At 34.4% G+C, this 20,232-nt stretch overlaps 1 protein-coding gene across 3 annotated transcripts in view; it reads right to left on the bottom strand.

Annotated features, from left to right (window-relative positions):
* The window catches only part of LOC118182114 (nuclear pore membrane glycoprotein 210-like), a 139,538-nt gene that overhangs the window by 80,107 nt on the left and 39,199 nt on the right, over positions 1-20,232 (bottom strand). For all 3 annotated transcript variants that reach the window (XM_035351400.2, XM_035351401.2, XM_085808850.1), the window contains 2 exons: positions 13,092-13,194; positions 6,130-6,280 (listed from right to left, as the gene is read on the bottom strand). In XM_035351400.2, the coding sequence (XP_035207291.1) occupies positions 6,130-6,280; positions 13,092-13,194 (254 nt within the window). The remainder of the gene's footprint in view (positions 1-6,129; positions 6,281-13,091; positions 13,195-20,232) is intronic.

The following is a 20,232-nucleotide window of genomic DNA, read 5'->3' as shown; positions in this document are numbered from 1 at the left end:
TGATTAAAGTACCTTTACAGTGTATGAAACGGAATCCAAACGTGGCCGTCATAGGCCGTCTAAATTATTATTCCTTTAACTTAACATTTCATTTCGAAATCTTTAATTCTTGGAAGAACAATGCGAATTCTTGGAAGTACTGAATTCAAAATCGGAAAAGATTGCAAGTTATTTTACATAATTCATAAATTCAAAATGAATTACGTCATGCTAATACGCATCGTAGTACAGACTATATTATTCGATAATAATTAGAGTACAAATCGCTAATGAAAATCGAAAGTCTTCCACGCTGTAAAAATGATAAATACCGCAGGTTGAAACGTTAGCAGCCAATAATATATTCAACCGAAATTAATGTTTTTATTACATTTGGGCAAATTTGGAAGAATGAATGTTGTCACGGAATATAAAACTATACAGCCTCGCGAAACAAATTTGCAATATTGCATAAATGATAAAAAAAAAAGGTTTTCCCATTTAATCATCATGAAGCTTTTTTTTTTTTTTTTTTTTTTTTTTTAAAGCTCTTCTACTCACTTCCTTAATCTAATTTTCATGAATATATGTATTTTTCCAAATATTATCTCTAATAAGTGTTTACTTTTAGCAAAGATATTCCACAATGGCCAGAATAAAAATTTTGAACTAAAGAGAATCAAACTAAAAGTCCATTATAATACTTTTTGTATATTATTAAATAGCCCACCAATCAGATTCCTTGATGGATAATGCTGAAAGGAGATACCATGCTTAAAAATAATAATTTCATGTAAAAATTATTCAAAGATGATTACAGCCTTCGGTAGCTCACAGGTAGATCCCACTTCAGAGTACGATGAAATCCTCATATAATGAGTAGATTGGATTGCATTGATCACGCAGACGGTATAGTGGTTAGGGAAGCCTACTACAGTACCGAAGGGCAAAGGTTCAAATCCCGAGTAAGACATGGATGCTTGTAAATGTATAGTGCTGGTGCGGCATGGCGGCACTCTAAATATGCGGCGAGCTGAAAATCCTCTCGTGTGGATTAGTGGATGAGGAGAGGGGTAGGAGACCCCCAGATTTCCCTAGGGTGCGCTCCCTCAAAATTGGAGGTGAAAAATAGAAGTCCAACTTCTCTTCAGAGTAGGCTCTGGCAACTATTGTTCTATGTAATATGGACAAGACAACAACAACACTGGATTGCATTGGATTATGGCAAAGGATACCTTTGTAGGGACTTTTCAAAGGAAACTGGACCGTATTCACGTTGCATATGGGAAAAACTACCATGCAACCATCGCGTTCGCCGAGTTTGAGCGTAAGTCGAACTACTAGTGATCAGCAGATTTACTATTCAATTGCTGGTGGGTCTAATACGAATAGAAGTATAACATCCAGAATTTATGTAGCTTATCAGTCCAGCCCGAATAAATGTGGAACCAGCTCTCCACCTTCATTCCACTCCATCAGAGAATAAATAGAAGTCCTTTAAATCCTAAGTCTCTTTTAAGTCCTGTCACTCCACCAGAACTGAAGCATCAAATGTGTTATTCTTAACTGTAGTTAAAACGTAGAAATCAAAAGTTATGGTTACATATTGTCTAATAGCAGCTCTGATCAGTTTCTCATGCACGATGTCATAAATTATTTAGATGAATTATATTCAAATTTTTCTTAACACGGATAATTTAAAAAAATTTTGCAGTGAGGTTTAAATCCTTTAATCACTAATGAGGGAATTGTACTAATGGAAGCGAAATCAGTTTATATGATGAATTTTAAGTCCCAAATCAGTATAAAAATATGTATAGACAGTATGAAAAGGCTACTTTTGAAATCTCTTTTTGACTTCAGACGACCGCAAAATTTTATGGGTGTCACACTGACTAAGATGGGTGGAGCGGTTCATGACGCAGAAAATGATTCATAGAACGTAACACATTCTTAACGCAATCTGGATGTGGTATAGGGTGGTATTTTAAAGAATTTCCTGCTCCATAACGGGTCAACCACTTCAGCTACTTCCCCATTTGCGCTTATTTACTGCGAGTTTTCATGATAAATTAATGTAACGTAATTAAAAGTTATATTTAAAGTAATAAGCATATCTTAAATTTTCTAAGCGTCACTAAGAACTTAATCTGGAACAAAATTTACAAAATTACAAACTAAATCATTTGATCTAAATTCTGCAGTTTAAAATCAAGAGAGAAGAGAAACAAGCCAAAGTGAAACATAAAAACATTAAAAAAAAATCTAACATAAAATTAACAAAGAAACAACCTTCTGTTTGGCGTAGATTTTAGTCAAGAGTATCTATTTTGAGGGCAAACAGGTACAGGTCCCTCTTCATCAGGAGCAAAGAAATCTGCTTACGTCCTCTTAATCTTAGGTTGCTTAAGGGTTCGCTTAAAATTCTTTCTATTCTAGGGCATTGCTGTTCTAGTGCATTTCCGTCATTCGTTAATAGCATGCAATCTTTGGAGGTTTCACCTTTTTTTCCCTATTATTGCAAATCATTTTAATTAAAAAAAATAATCGTGCCATTGCAGAAGTTCGATTTTCATTATGTGGAATGTGGTTCCTGTGACAGTTAAAACTCAAAATATGTATATTATTTATTCATATTACACTTTTCGTTTTATATTTTCCTTTTTCTATTTGTCTTTGATTTTTATAGTAAATCTTTAGAACAAATTTAGAGTAAAATTATAGTAAATTTATTCTAAAATTAACTCTAATTTTAGAGTAACTCCAACTTATAAAATATTACTCTAATTTTAGAGTAAATTTAAATCTTTTTTTAGCTTATTCAAAACTAAGGTAATGAAATAAAATAATAACACCGAAGGAGATGAAATAAAATCTCAGAGTCTCCCATTGCTGGAAAAACAATTTCAGCTACAACAGAAAAAGAAATACTAGCTTTAAAGGCAAGTGTCCTGCCTGCTCCTGAATTCTCAGAAGATACTCAAAAAAGTTCATTCACACAAATCATAGACTTGACTATATAATATTTACATTAATGCTGTGTGTATATATATAAGAGAGATCTGACACTTTTGCTGAAAACTTTGCATTCTATTTTACAATGCTTCTGATTATTAAAATAAATAGTCTAATCATCCGATTTCAACACATATTGCACTGAAAACTCGATATCAGATTAAAGTAATTTTTTGAGGCTAAAAGTAATTCAACCACATAGTTTCATCTTCCTATTGAATTGCCTTGAAAAGCCGTCAACACCAAAATATACAGTTAGTCACAAAAGTCTGCGTACAGACTAAATTTTAAATTAAAAAAACACTTAAAGCATAGAAAAATGTATTTTAATCATTGCATTTTTTTTTCTTCTATTAGCTAAAATTGTAAGCTTAAATAAAAAGTAAATAATATCAGTGTAATACTTTTTAAATTTTTTCAAAAATATATTTTGTCAAAAAAACTCAGAAATTCCCTCCAATAAGTCTGCGTACACTTTCAAAAATAAAAGCAAAATATAAGTTTTTTACATTACTTCAATACTTTGTAGGATATCCTTTATTCTTCAAAACAGCTTGCAGACGTCTGGGCATTGACTGAACTAGTTTTTCAGTGTCATCCGACGTAAATTTCGCCCATTCTTCCTGCAATTTACTAATTAGCTTATTTCGCGACGTAATATTGTGTTTTCGAATTTGTTTCTCCAATTTTGCCCACAAATGTTCGATTGGATTGAGGTTTGGTGACTGTGGAGGAGTACGCAACTGTTTTGGAGTGTGATAGAGGAGATATTCCTCCACAATTTTAGCTGTATGTTTCGGGTCGTTGTCTTGTTGGAAAATAAAAGGATTAGAAAGGTTTAAATTTCGGCCACTGTCTCGTAGATTTTTCTTCAGAATATCCAGATAAACATACTTATCCATGACTTTATCAATAATGTGAAAATTTCCAACTCCTTTCGACGACATACACCCCCATACCATCACACCGCCAACTCCATGTTTGACCAGTTGGATTTAAATTTCTCAGATTCAGTTCTGTTCCTGGTTTTCTCCATACATTAGGGTGACCATTAACTTCAAATATTGTAAATTTACTTTCAACTGACCAAATTACATTGTTCCAGAAGTCTGCGAAGAGTTTAAATATGTTTTGGCAAAAGCAATTCTTTTCTTTCTATTTGTCTCGGAAATGTATGGCTTAGACCTAGGTTTGCGTCCATGATAATCGGACTTTCGCAGCACTTTTCGTACAGTTTCAGGAGAAATTTCCTTGTTGCTAGTTAAAAAAATGTCTTTTGCAATGCTTGCAGCAGAAAGTTTAGGATTTTGTTTAATTCGTAAAAGAAGTTTTCTTTCTTCTCTCTGCGTTAGCTTCTTCGGTCTCCCACATCTTGGTTTTACAGTAAGACTACCAGTGTCAAGATAGTTTTGAATAACTCTTTGCACACTAGAAAATGGTTTTCCCAATATTACGAAGAGTTTTACCTTCATCTCTCAATTTGATAATTAGCTGTCTCGTAACTAAAAGAATTTCTTTATTGGTTGTCATTTTCGTCAAAGAAAATAGAAATAGCAACTTCCAAGCAACGTGAAATTTGCTTCGGAAGTCAATGACCTTGAAAGTGTAACCTTCTTTGCATTCTCAAGTTTGAAGTTTAAAAGTTAGATAAGAAATCCCCCGCCTCCTTCGCGTTGTACGCAAACTTTATTGGCTTTGATTTCTGGCCACTTATCTTTTAAAAATTAGTGTGAATAAATTATTAGATATGAAAATATTACAGTTAAATAATTTCAAAGTGCCTTATTAAAACTAAATATTTAAAAAATAAAACTTTAAAAAACTACCCTTTTCGCACCTTAAAATTTGGATTTGATATTACTTTTCTTGATGTACGCAGACTTTATTGACTAACTGTAAATATTTTATTGAACAAAATGAGAAAATCTCCACATTTTAATACTTAATGAAATAACTGAATTTCTTGAAAATTCCTATTGCAATTTATTCTTGTTCCTAAAATGATTTTTTTAATCTAAGGAATATACATGATTTTACAGTGGTTAAAAACTAAACTCAGTGGCGCAACAACTCTTAGTGAGCCAAGGCCTGCAATGCCCTGGTAATTGCTTCCTTGACCGGGGTGCATCCTGGACAAGTGGTTTTATGGTGATTATACAACATATTTGATTGTGGCAAAGCACTCGAGGGCTATCTGCCTACGAGGAGGAACGCCTTCGTAGGGGGCCAGCCCGTTCGTGGGATTCGAACCTAGGACCGAATTACCAATGTTCAGCGACTTTACCGCTCGGCCACTGGTGGTCTCATAAACTCGAATAGAACACGCCAATATGAAATTTAAAGTTCGGCAAAAGAGTTTTAAAATCTACTCAAAACTAAGGTTGCTTTTTTGCTTAATTTTAAGCATAGTCTTGTAAATTTCTGTAAATATTTATATTTATTTGACTGCATTATTGTCTTTCATGTATATTGTTGCTTATAAGATATTAGTTTTAGAGTTTATTTTCGATACAGAATTGTAGATCTTTCAATTCCGAATCCAGCAAGGTCTAAATTGTAAAAATAGCTTAAGCAGAACGTTAGATGGAGGGCAAATACGCTACTAAAAAGGCCTTGGCGGCGATTTTTTTGTCTCCAATTGTAGGTATTTGATGATTTTTTTTGTCAACTTAGCGATTTCCTGGAAGATTCTGGAAAACACATTTTCGAAGGCCTACGAACGATTTTCCCCTAAGCTTTCAGATGCTCCTACTATACTACATAAAAACAGCTCCTAGAGCTAAGACCAGTTAGTTGGTAATCAGCTGTAAGACCATGCGGTTCAAAGAGAATTAGCTAAATTGTGTTTTAGTTTAAGCTGTGAGTGATTTGGGAATTTACGCGACGTGTCTCGCATGCTATGGAGAAATTGCTTAATATCCGAGTTCTTGAGTTATTTGCAGCTAGTTATTTTGGTATGTGTCGTGATCTTTTATAATAAATTGTCGATTTTTTCCTGCTTATCTGGAGTAATTATTTAAAGAAACATCAACGAATCAATAGCTTGCAAAAATACATACATATTACCTTGATTTGTAATGCAGATGAAAGCGACTGAACTTGTAAATTATATTCATGTGCTTCTAATTTACTTACCTTTGACGATTTTCCCAGTAAAGAAGCTTGAATTATACTTGAACCTAAATTCACTGCTTCAACTAAAACGCTATGGCCAAACATCCCTCTTTGCTCCCATTCCAAAGTATCCTTTGCAGATTCGTAGTTGGAGTCAGAAAATTTCACTAACCTTTATGAAATAAAAATAACTGTGTAATATCATTAATTGATTTTTATTTAAATAAATTACTGAGTTTATTATGTAATCCCCAAATTTTTACATTTTAAACTTCTATACGCAAATATTTTAAAATAGTAATTTAATTTGCGTCTTTAGCAAGATAACCGAATTAATTGTTTTTTTCATTCTACGGTTTCAACAAGGATTTTTAGCAAAACTCGTTGCATGTATTATAGCTTCTCAGATAAATGAGTGAAGAATGCAAAATTAAAATCTTTTCCGTATAAACACGCGTGAAACAATTTTCTACAGGAAGACACATCTGCAACCGTTTCATTAAATGCATTGTTCTTTCGTAATAGTAATCTCGTGTTCAAAGTAAAAAGTTCTTAAAATGTGTCATTCTGTTTCTTTCCTTTTTATCGAAATAACTAATCTAAGAGATATATTTCTTATGTTTAGAAAACTTTTACCGCAATCAAAATGAGCTTAAGATAAAAGCATATTTTCTTGCTGGAAATTTCAAATTGGTTTATATTATCTCGCTACAATGAAACAATTCCAAAAGCTCGGACTTTTCCAGCTTCTAATATCAGTTCTACTTATGATGGCTCATTTGCAAATTTAGAGATGGGCACAAATTACATAAATTATCTTGACTATAGACATATTTTGCTAATAAAGGGAAAAAAAAACCCTCCTTCATCAACACTTTATATGTTGGTTGTCTTAGCTCAGATTAAAAGTAATAAACATGGTTTCTGCTATAAACAACAGTAATAAACTCCATAGTTGGAATTTCAGTTCTTTTTTCTGAAGTAAATTGCTTGCTAAGTAGATTTTTTTTAAGCTTAAATGATTTAAATAAAAATGTGGTTAAGGGATCAGTATTTTTTACATGATACTCCCTTAAACACAAATAAGCACAAATTTTTGCTCATAAACGAAGCAAAATAAGTCTCTTATTTGAGACAGAGTAAATCTCGAGTTATATCAGTTGCTAGTAATTTCATATATCCCATACTTATTGAATATCCCATAGCGAGTAATTTTATATTTCCCATACCTTGATTTGTTTATTGGTATCTTTATGGCCAAGCACTCAAGAAACATTTGTCTATGAGAAGGGATGCCCTTCGTGGAGAATTTTCTAAGGAAAACTCTCTCGTATTACATTACTCATGGAGAAAATTAAAGAAAAAGCTACGCAGCGAGCTCGTCTGCCTAGATTTAGAACCGAGTCAAAGTTTAATAACTTTTGACACATATAAACTTATACAGACTGACTTAAAATAGTTAAAACTTAGGAAAGAACACAGAAATGGAAATGATACCTTTATATACTGATTTCACCGAGAGTGTTTGGGATGTATTACGTGTTGTGATTTTATTTCTTTTGTAACCCGTTTTTTCTTCTGAGTTTCTTAGTTCGTTTTCTATGATTGTATGATCTAAACTTTTCACCAGATGCTTATTAAGTTTGTTTCATTCCGTTATTTAACAATTTATGCTCTCGTGTTTCTTTATTTAACGTTCTTTTGTTGTTGGATTGGCCTGTCCGCTCATAGCCATATGGCAGCCTTCGCCTGCTAAGGGAGGGGGCTAGCGGCCAGTGCTTAGAACTAACTAACTTTTGAAGAAACAGGAAAGAATATTCAACTGTGTCATTGCGTCATATTTTTTATTGTATATTATTCTTCATTGGGGTAGTTGCTGCTTATCCTCGTGGTTACTTCATTCTTCACACACAACTAATAAAATACGTTAAAGTATTACAGAATAACTTAAAAATTGCTTTATCTATACAACTTTTCAATTCTCGAAATAAATTTTCATTCATAACGTAGTTCATCTAAAGTAATGAATGCTGTTGCGGACCCCACATTTCACGTCCCCACCGCTGCAATTTGATTCGATCTTCAGTCGAACACAGCACGATGGACTGGTTGAGCTAGAATTTTCGCAATTTTAGTGTAATATAAGTAAACGGCTCGAAAACTATATAAATAAAATATAATAAAAAAATTAGAACAATGTGTGAATTTGGTGACGTAAATCAATAAAGTACTATCTTTTCTAAATACCGAAAACGTCGAATTTGGGGAATAAACAGAGGATATCAACTCGAAGTAATTACCCATTGTCCCTAGAAGGGTCATTGTACATGAAAACAGTGCTGCATATTCCTTTAGATACACACATAAGTCAGGCTAGTTGAAAAGCAAAGCTCATGAGGGCTGTCGGCCTAAGGAAATGTATACGTTTGCGGTTTACTTTCCAGGGAAAACTGGCTTACGTTTATACATGAGGAAAACCAAGTATGTAACCAGCTCGTTTGTTTGGGATCGAACCCAGGTCGAACTCCCAGTATTCAACGGTAGTAATCTCTCGGCTACTGGCGAGCCCAGCCACTTGCGTAGAAAGTGGGCTGAGAAATATCGTCATTGGAAACCCGATAAATTGAGAAGAGTTGTGCTCCTTAACAAGCCAAGATTCAGAATGAAATTTACAAGCCAGTTCTCAGGGAAAATTGGCAAAGGAAACCAAGCAGTTTCTATGCACGAAATTTCACCTAACGATACAAATGGATTAACTGTCTGGAAATACACAAATATAGCTGTACATAAGGACTTGTCACACGAAATAGCGCCCAGACACATACAAACGAAATTCTCTTACTAAAATTGTGGTACTTGTGCTGCAGCAGGTACGCTGATTCTTTCCTGTCCATGTAAGCTTAGTCAGGTTAATTGAATATGGCAAAGGACACGAGGGCTAACTACCTAAAAGAAGAGATGCCTTCAAGGAATACTTTCTAAGGGAAGGTGGCTTGCATTTTCTTTTCACTTGGGGAAAAACCACGAAAAACACCGAAGCAGCCAAGCCGTTCGCTTGGGTTTGAATGGTTAGAACTACGAGTATTTAGCGGTCTTGAACACTTAGTCACTGGTGAGGCTTCGCTTCATAAATGATAAGCTCATAAAGATCAGCTAATGAGATTGGATATACTACTAAGAGAAGAGCGTAATCGACTGCGCGGGAGTCTCTAACATCCTCTTTTGTTTGAATCCGTCTGAGAGCGTGCCTCAGGCACGCTCAGTGTAATATCTTAACAGATGCATTACAGTAAAACCACAGCCTTCACCGATTCTTCCTAATCAGTAGACTGTCTTCAGTGGTGAGCTGCAAACCTGGAGAATGGTTTAAGCACCTCACAAATTTGCATCGGTAATACTATTAATTCCATACAACACAGCAATGCCGTTGCCTTATTCGATCGATGGGACCATACATTTAACTTCCCTCAAGCTACCGTCTTAGAAAATCGTATTTTTCTTTTTGCTAATATGAATATCGTTCTACTAAATTTCCTCCTGTGCACAGAAGGTTAAGTATAACACGTTTTTTTCACACACGTTTACATGGTAACGAATATTATACTGTATCGTGCGAAGAAATCACATGTTCAGTTTACAAAGTTATCAATTCTAGTTTCTTTTGTACCGATTCTTGTTCTCCTAACAGTTTTGAGCAGGGCATAGTGTAGTTTTGCACGAAAAACGTTTTCCACGTAGGCATACTCCAAGGGAAGAAACCACATAGCTTAACAGTAATTATTTCCCACTGCTTTGAGCCTAAATGTTTGAATCTAAACCTTTTGCGCTCACCAGCGGCCAAACGGTAAAGTCGCTGAACACTGGTAGTTCGGTCCGAGGTTCGAATCTCGAGAACGGGCTGGCTGCATGGGCGTTTTCGTGGTTTTTCCCCATGTGTAACGTGTATACGAGTCAGTTTCCCTTAGAAGTCTTCCACGAAGGCATCCCTCCCCTTAGGCAGATAGCCCTAGTGTGCTTTGCCATAATTAAATAAACCAAACCTAAACCTTTTGCGTAGAAAACTCCTTAAAGGCGATATTTAAAAAGTTCTTACGTTGGATTGATTTAGTTGATTGCAGCGAAGCACACGAAGGCCTTCTGCCTAAGGAGAGGGATGCCTTCGCGGAAGGATTTCTAAGGGAAACTAGCTCGTATACACGTTACAAGGGAAAACCACGAAAACGCCCATGCAGTCAGCCCGTTCTCGGGATTTGAACCTCGGACCGAACTACCAGTTTCAGCGCTTTTGCCGTTCAGCAGCTAGTAAGCTTAATTGAATTTTGAATGAATGTGTAAGACTACTGCTTAAGCATTGTTCTCTGTTTAGTGTTTTTACGTGTTAAAAAATATATCGTTAATAAAAATTAATTGCAATGTTTTACCTCCAAATCATTTTACTATCTCACAAATCATGACTGTATATTCTCCTTCATAACTCTGTATATTTCATTCTAAATCGAATTCCCGAAAATTTACGGCAGTATTTCTTACATTTAGTGTTGCAATAAATTAACTTTGGCAACGCATCTTAAATTCAGCCAAAAATAGAAATCTATCTGTCACATAGTAATGAGCACCAAATAAAAGGTGACAAGATTCAGGAAACAGCATCGGGGGGAAAAAAGCACAATCAATCTTCCTTATCTTCTTTTCAGGTCTCTTGAATTTGGGAAGCATTTGCGAAGCATCGACATTATATCCGGTTTACTTCTCCTTTCATTTCCGACAACCAGGTTTAATATTTCTGTCAGTAAGTACTACTCGGTCTTACCGGTTTATTTGAGCTTCAAAGTCTATTTCTTTTATGTTTCTCATGAAGTAATCTCGATTCCATCTTAGTTAAATACCTCGCTATTAAAGATGAACAACGAATGATTGTGGATTGCAGTATAATAATTTAGGCAGTCACTGAATTAGGTGCAATTTATTTTACAAATAATTCTCATTTTAGAATTTTAACGCAGTAACTGGAGCTCATTAGTACCAAAGTGGCTAAAACTACGAGAGTCTGGTAATTCAGCTTGATTTCGGCTTCCGACGATAGAATAGGCTAGTTCTATGGGATTTCTCTGGCGTTCTCAAGCGTTAGGATAGTAGTAGTGTATTTCTGGCCCAAAATCTTATATGCGCAAAATACAGGTTTCATACTCCAACATACTCCAAACGTTAGGAACGTACGGGTCATTTTCCCTCTCAGAATCCTCTTCGCAGCCCACCCTTTTAGGGCAGAAAGTCTTCAATTTTTTTTCCTCAACTAGTTAAATAACTAACCATGATATTAAAAATAAAGAAACGCAAGACTATGATAATCTTTTTTCTTGATTTCTCTTCTTGGTTTAATTGTTTTTCTGGAGAACACTCCGAAAGTAAAACTGCTATTAAAAATAAAAGCATTAAATTTTCACGTGCAGTTGAAATTATTTTTGATTTATATATATATAACAAAATTAATTTATTAGTTATTTACCTAAGAAAAGCGATAACTTATAACTACAAGAAATGCTATAGTTATCATGCAATGAAAATTTTGAACAGCTAATCGCTTTAGACTGCCGCAACCGCCCTCGAAGCTATCCCATTTAACAAAGTTTGACCGTTAGGACAAAAAAGGGGTGAATTTCTACTCTTCGCATGCGTAATATCTCGTTGATGAAACCATCAAATAACACTTCTTGTAGAATGTTTAATAAGTGCCCGCCATTATGAGGGTGGGAAGGAATGGAAAAAGGAAAGAAAATATTGCTGAGTATCTATTTTAAATAAAAAGCAAGGTATTAACTTAAAAGGCTACAAGGATTGAATTCCTTCAGCCTTACTACAGCCTCGTAAAAGTTGATTGGCTGGAAACGTATAAACACGTCTCAAACATCAGAAAAAGCAAAATCATTTTTCTTCATTCATTTATTCATTTTCTTCATTCATTCATTTTTGTTGTTTTTCTTTGTTAAAGCATATAGCTTATATGAATTTACATTTGGAAGGGATGATTAAAATCACTTTTTATTGCATACTATTTACGCAAACGTGGTAAATAAAGAAATCTTAGGAAGTTGGCTGGCAGCACTCGAAATTTACTTGTCTAAACAGTATATACTTCGTGGATGGTGGCTAATATTTACACTACATGCGAAAAGACACGTAACTTCTTTGCACCCAGTTCATTGAGTACTTGAAAGATAAATCCGAGATGTATTATCAGAAGTTCACTACTTTAACCACTTAGCGCACTGGAACTGCGCATCTTATTAACTAATCTCAGACTCGTCCAGCATTTGAATCAAAGCAATGAGAGATCAGATGACAGTGGCTGGATTGGATAAACAACGGCAAATTTTAGCGTCAAGAATATAAACCTTGAACAAGGGTTTGATTGGATTATGTTATTTAAACTATGGCAGAGAACTCGAAAAATTATCTCTTCATTGAACAAGATGCCTTTTTGGAGGACTTTTCACGTTATACATGCGGAAAATCGCGAAATCCCATACAGCCAGTCTGTTCGCCGGACTTTGAACCGGGTTCGAACGACCAGGGGTCACTGGTTTTACCGTTTCGGCGCCTGAACTGAGGATGACAACAAAACAGAAGGCAAAGGGATTGTTGGAGCGGTTCTCACGCTTTAAATAATATTTGTTGGTAATATAAATTAAAAGTCAATAACTAAACAAGCCAAACGAAGTTGTGAGTTCAAGTAACTAAATATGCCAAACTAAGCTGTGAGTCCAAGTAACTAAATATGCCAAAGTAAGCTGCGAGTTCAAGCAACTAAATATGCCAGTCGAATAATTAAATCCATTTGAGTCATCACTATCTATATGTTTTAATTAAAACTGTTGATCTAAACTATAAGTTTTAACAATTATATAAGAGCACGCTGTTAATTAATCTTATAATTTTTTAGTATTTAGATAAAAAATTTTCTAACAGTATAAACAAGTAAATACCTGATAACTTCCTCTCCATCTGCTGTTTTTTTTGCATGACTATCCAGCTGAGAGGTTATTTTCCACTCAAAGTGTAAGCCATTTATGCTTGTAAAAGTGTGCCCTGAATGTGAAAAAAGTCAACATCAGAGAAAATAATAAAAAATGTTAAGTTCAAATTCACAAATATATTATGCTTGAAAAGTGATACTCTAAATATTATAGTTTGAGATGAACATTTCCGAGTTGGAAAGGAGTATTTAAAAAATATAAGTATAGAAATCCATTAAAAGATATTCATTTCTTATACATAATTTCACCATTAAAGGTCTGAGATTTGAAAATATATTGCATTTTGCTGACAAAATCTAAAACCATCAGGGTGACACTTTATCAGAGGGAAATCCGTATAATTTAAAATATAATAAAATTATTACTCTCCACCCTTGATTCTATACGAAGCATGAAAATAATCTTAAACATTGCTTAAAGATTATGGCACTAATAGCGAGAACTATCTATTATGAGAAAGGATGCTTTCGTTGAGAACTTCTTAAGGTTAACTGCCCACCAGCAGCCGAGCGGTAAAGTCGCTGAACACTGGTAGTTCGGTCCGAGGTTCGAATCCCGCGAACGGGCTGGCTGCATGGGCGTTTTCGTGGTTTTCCCCATGTGTAACGTGTATACGAGCCAGTTTCCCTTAGAAAGTCCTCCACGAAGGCATCCCTCCTCTTAGGCAGATAGCCCTCGAGGCTTTTCCATAATTACACACACACACACACACACACACTCTTAAGGTTAACTGGCTCCTTATACCTAAAAACGGTTACATATGGAAAGAAAAACTGAACTCTTTTACCAGGATCGGACTTTCGGTTTTCAGCTGTTTTATCTCCTCGGACACTGGCGGACAAAATTTTAGATATACATTTTCTGCTGCGAACTTAATTTTCCTATATAATTTATTTATATTAGAATAAAACATATACATAAAATTTGGATATTATTCTAAAGTATGTAATATACTGAACAGTGTATACAGCTAAACATCCAGTAACTAATACCTTTTCTTCAATTCGTGATACGATAGCATTTCGAAAGTTTCACAATATAACAGGATATTGAAATATGATACTGAAACTTTCTTTCAATGATTATTTTTGCAATACGTCACTCGGGTTTGTTTACAAAGTCGAAAATTTTGGCAACAACTCAGTTACAAAATAATTTTTAAAAGCTAAAAAAAAAAAAACCATTAGACTAACAATCATATCCTATGCACTACAGATTAGCAGCATAATTCACTGGAGTGAAGGAAGAAGCAAGCTCATAATGAACAATGGTTTGGTTTATTTTGGGTTTATTGAGATTACGGTAAAGCACGCTAGGGCGCTCTGCCTAAGGGGAGGGATGCCTTAATGAACTTTCTAAGGGAAACTGGGTCGTATACATGTTAAACAAAACCACGAAAACGCTCAAGCAGCCAGACAGTTCTCCTGAAATTAAACCTAGGTCGGAACTACCAGTGTTCAGCGACTTTAAAGCGATTACTTTCAAATAATTTTAACAAAGAGCGCAAACCACATTTGGCGTTACTATCGCTTATAACAAATATGCCAAATTTTGAAACGCGCTAATATGTAAATTCGCGTGTATACTTAAGAAATTTTGAATAAAAACACTCTAATTGTTTGCAGGTATACTTAGGAATACATCTGCTTGAAGATGATGGCAAAACTTTTATAGGTTATAATTCAAAAAATGTTTCGAAAAATTTATAAAAATATATATTTTAGAAATAAATCTAAAAAAATGGGTGAATTTTATTTGGAATAATCCTAATATCGAAATGTGAAAGGAAGAGTCAAATAAATTTATTAAAAAAAGGAGAGATTAATAAATATATATACAAGATTAAATGAACACGGAAGAGCTAAAATTTTGAGAGCTAATTTTTAAAAAACTGCTCGTGCGATTTTTACAAAACTTTGCAGTTTGGCATAATTTGAGTCATAGAATCGAAATATGGAATAAAATTGATATTTTATTTCAGAAAAAGTCTGATTTTGTGTCAAAATACCTACATTAGAACAATGCTATGTATAAATCTAATACATATCCTAAGTCGTGCTTCCGAAACATGAAAAACGCAATTTGGAAAACGCAAGCATAACCAATACCTAGTATTGTCATTAAGTACTATCCTCGTATACTGAGATTTAGCCTGTTGAAATAAAAGGTACTTTAATTTATCCGTTTTGAAGACCGTAAGAAAAATTTGCAACGAAAATGTATGCGCAAAAGCGCCAAATCTAGCAAACGCGTCCATTTAACAACGCGCCAAATCTAGCGTACGCGCTGATTTCAGATTGCGTAAGTTTATATAGTTCTATATTTCTTAAGACGCCATTGCAATACTAGTTTAATTTTTAAATCGCTATGGATTTAACACTTTGGAATTGCCTATGACGAAAAGTATGCAATAGAATTTTGGGTAAAGTGCAGAATCACCAACATCTTGACGCGTTTTTAAAAATTGCACTTACTCGGTATCCATGTGCATATCGACCTATTTTCACTTCAAAAAAAAAATCCCAGAATCGCACAAAAATGGCACTGCGCACAACTTTATCTATGTACACATCGACCTATTTTCACTTAAAAAGTAACAGAAAATTGACAAAAATCCAATTGTTTTTACCCTTGTGAAAAGCGGCAAACAATTAAGTGGGCGATTCTGCACTTTACCGAGAATTTTTTCAAAGAAAAGGCATCATTCATTATAGAAAATTATGTTTGAACAACCAACGAGATAAAAGTATGCTTTAGCGATAACTCGGTAGCGAAATAGCGATGCAGGCATCCATTCAGTTATATTTAGCAATTTTTATACAAATTATAATAATGATCTGGTGTGGTGTATTTAATTATGGCAAAGCACACGAGGGCTATCTGCCTGAGGGATGCCTTCGTGGAGGACTTGCTAAGGAAAACTGGCTCGTATACACGTTACACATGGGGAAAACCACGAAAACACCCATGCAGCCAGCCCGTTCGCGGGATTCGAACCTCGGACCGAACTACCAGTATTCAGCGACTTTACCGCTCGGCCGCTGGTGGGCCATAAATAATGATCTGAAATAGTTATTTACTCTTATGCTTCCATTCAGTCATGTTTAGCCTTTTTTATATAAATTATAATAATAAAAAGTATTGTATGAAATTAATCTTTCATCTAAATTAAAACATCAATCTTAGGTATTTACTACTATACTTCCTTTCTTGCGTTAGGGTTGCCGCACTTATTTTTGGCAGCACTGGCATCAACAATAGTTTGGCGATTTTTTACGACCCTCAAAACCGATTAGTATCAAATAAAAAAATAAGGCGTTGTATCTTCAAAATACCTCTCCTTCGTTACTATACCGCAGTAAATTAAATTAGGAAAGGGATAATCGTAAATATTTTATCTATTCTTTTCGAATTAAGGAATTAAGGGAGCTACAAGGGACTGATCTTGTCAGAAAAGATGATACTTTTAAAATGGAGTGATCTTAATGATGAAGAATATGCTTTTTAATGCAATTAAGTTGAGATAAAATCAGTTTAATTGGGGTTAAGGAAGGCGGAATAATTGCTTAAAAATATAAGAACGTTATGTTAAAATATTAATAAGTTATGTTGATTTACAAGATTTCACTACTTTCCCTCCTCCTGTTTTTGGGAAAAAATTTAAATGGGATATAATTTATCTCAATTTAAGGAAGAATGATTCTCTGATTCCAAAAACGATGGTGTCAGTTTGTATATAACCATAAATCAATTAAATGTTCGAGGATAACATAAGATGTATATATTTGTTTTTATTCTTATTTATGTGCCAAAGAAAACGCGGCTTTTATATTTTAAAGCATTTTTATGTATTATTCAAGGTATGACTTGGAATTCCAGATTTGAAGTTTTCTACAAAATATCATATTTTTTAAACTTTAACGAAGAAATTCAATGATTTCAAAGCACGCAGTAGTAACACACTGTACGGAATAAAATATTTTTATCTCCAGCGCGTAAGACTGTCTATAGGAAATTCTAAAGATATGCTGTTTTAAATATTTTTAGCCCAAAGAGGCGTTAATCCAAGTGCTCTAAAAAATGTATGTATGTGTAAATAAATAAAAACGCCTCCTTGGGTGTACTATAAAATCTGAAGATTTTTTTTATTAAATATTTTTTTATTTATTTTTGGGGGGGGGGGCTCTGGGTCCCCTTTCTAAGATGACATGAGTGAAAAAATTATTAATTTTTATATTCTATATTTAAATGGAGACAAGAATTAAATAGTAAATATATAGCTTTCATCGTATAAGGTATTTCTCCCACTTCCCTAACGTGCCTTCGTAGTGTAACGGTAGCACGCTGGGCCGGTATTCCAGAGGTCCGTGGTTCGATTCCCGGCGTAGGCGGTTGCATATTTTTCATCTTTTCTGCTTCCAGTTAACCTAATGACTCTACAATCGTAAATCTCGCATATATAAACAACATGCTATTTAAATTTGATCAATTCTTATATAGCATGGGTTGCCGCTTCGTAAAGAAAACAATATGTTTTAAATAATACTGTACATTAATTGCAATTACTTGTGTATCACGACATTGAGGAAAATTTCCAACAGCAGACACGCTATTTTTACCTGTTTGGTAATAATGTTATAAGGTATTTCTCCCACCCTCTTAGCATGCCTTCGTAGTGTAGTGGTGAGCACGCTCGACGCGTATTCGAGAGGTCCATGGTTGGAGTCCCGGCGAAGGCGTTGCTCATTTTTCACATCTCCTGCTTCCAAATAACCCAATGTCTCTACAATGTAATATGGAATTAGAACTGGAATCAAGATCTGTGAGAAAAGGCATACTTCGCAAAGACCACAGTTTATTTTTCTTCTTATTTACGAGTTCTTGCCCTCTTTTTTGGATATATTTTTAGCTCTTCAAGATAAAGCAGTACTGGTAATTCAACCTAGTTTGGTTTCCATCTCAGGCGAACGGACTGGTTGCATAGTTGGTTTTCATGGTTTTTCCAATATGTAACATGAATACGAATCAATTTCGATCAGAAAATTCACCACGAAGGTACCACTTTTCTTAGGCACCTCTCTCTCCTTCGTGGCTTTGCCATATTCAGATAATCTAATTTCTTACTTAGCCACATACTCTCTACTAAGCATGCATCGAAAAAGTAACATTTTATATATTAATATAGAATGCATTTTCATGAAATTCACATTAATCTTTAAAATTTTTTTAGTATATTTAGATTTTAACGATAATGAAGATGGCATTATTTTTTTACTTGTATTATAGAGATGCAAACAAAGGTATCCGCCAAGAGGAGATATGTCTTTATGGAGGATTTTCCAAGGAAAAATGGTAACGTTGCACATGGGAAAAAACATATGAACTCCCATGCAAATAGCCATTCGCCGGTATTTGAACCCGGATCGAACTACCAGTGTTCAATGACTTTACCGCTCAGCGCTAGTGGAACAAGATAATATTATTGGTGCGTTCTTTTTCATGAATACTCAGGAAAATACCAACAGTCTATCTTTACAAAAACAGTGCGTATTATTTTCAAGGGGTGTTACCTTTTTCTTTTTTCTTCTGCCGGAAATTGTGTCTCTAAGAATGACATTCATATGCTTCACTCACGTAAAAATTCAACTGTTATCCTAATGATCCTACTTCAACTGACAGATGCTATTCAAAATCTGGAAGTAAATAAGAACATCCATGAGGACTGTGACGTAAGCCTCTAAGCGACATTCTCCATTTAAGCACGACTTTACTCTTCTACAGAGAATTAAATCCCAGATGTCTTGGTTTTCGTTTAAATGCTACTAACAAATAAAGCTGAAGGCTGGCGCCAGACCCAGTGCAAGTGCTGCTGCACCGACCAGCAGAATGTAGAGGCAGCAAAGTTATGGAGGCACTACAGCGGCAGAATTGAAGTTTAGACTGAACCAGCCAATAAATGGCTAGCACCAGGCCGTGTTAATTTACCACTAATTTTAAGCCACTTTAATTAATTTAATTTTAATTTTAAAGCCACTTTAATTTTCAGTGGCTCAGGTGCAAGCTGTTCTCTGGGTTATATATCTTTTTCTACTACTCTTATTTCGTCTCAGTCCTTCCTTACATTATGTTTGAAATTTAATTATGTTTTTTAATATTATATAATAATTATGTATTTTAATTTTTACGATTAATATCTCACGCTAAGTCCTGAATTTGGCGATCATGAATTTCTATTATCACTCGAGCCGAATATTTATATTAATCGAAAATTATAACTGTCACATCAAAAAACAGATAAGTAGTTTTTTTTTATATAGAATTTCAGTTTTGACTTATTCGTAATAAAATAGTTCCATCTTCTGCATTTCGGTCTTCCTATACAGAAACTCTTATAACATTTTAATCAAGCAAGACTTCGTTTAAAGAATAAAACTGAAGAGTATTAAACTTTCCCAAAGATATGCAATTACTGACGAAAAATCAGCTACAGAAATATATAAAATAAGTCTGGGAAATAATAAGAAGAAAAAAGGAAAGAAGAGAAAAAAAAGAAAAGAAAGTCTGTGGTAGACTGCTATTAACTATTTTGAGACGATTTGATGGTTAAAGATTGAACCTTAGAAATTCTGAACCTGTTCTAAAATGTATAAATACTGACGCAGAGGCTTTTGGGAAAACAAAAGGCTATTACTAAAAAATTCGCAAATGGAATATTAAATCCTGTGAGACAGCTCAGCGGCTACATATGAAACAAAAACGAGTTAAAAAATAAAGAGTTTCTAATCATTTAAAACCACACGGCTCGTGACAGTATCTTTCTTGCCTTCAAAAATCAAGCTGCGTGAATTTACACAAATAACGACTTGTGTATAACAACGTAGATCTATATATCCAGATTTATATCATCGTATACTATTGAAGAACTACGTCTGGAAGTTTTTCGTATAGTTTCAGAAATTTCAGGTGAATCGGGAAAATATAATTCTGGATTCCATCCTATCCATGAATTTCATTTTACGACACGCTACACACAAACGTGATTCCGGTGCTTTACGTGCTTTGAGTGCCATTGGCCTCGGTTGCTAAGCAA

Source organism: Stegodyphus dumicola, chromosome X2 (assembly GCF_044657685.1).
Source record: "Stegodyphus dumicola isolate Sdum_Otavi_A_Nest chromosome X2, ASM4465768v1".
Classification (NCBI taxonomy): domain Eukaryota; kingdom Metazoa; phylum Arthropoda; class Arachnida; order Araneae; family Eresidae; genus Stegodyphus; species Stegodyphus dumicola.
This window is presented reverse-complemented; position numbering and strand designations above follow the sequence as displayed.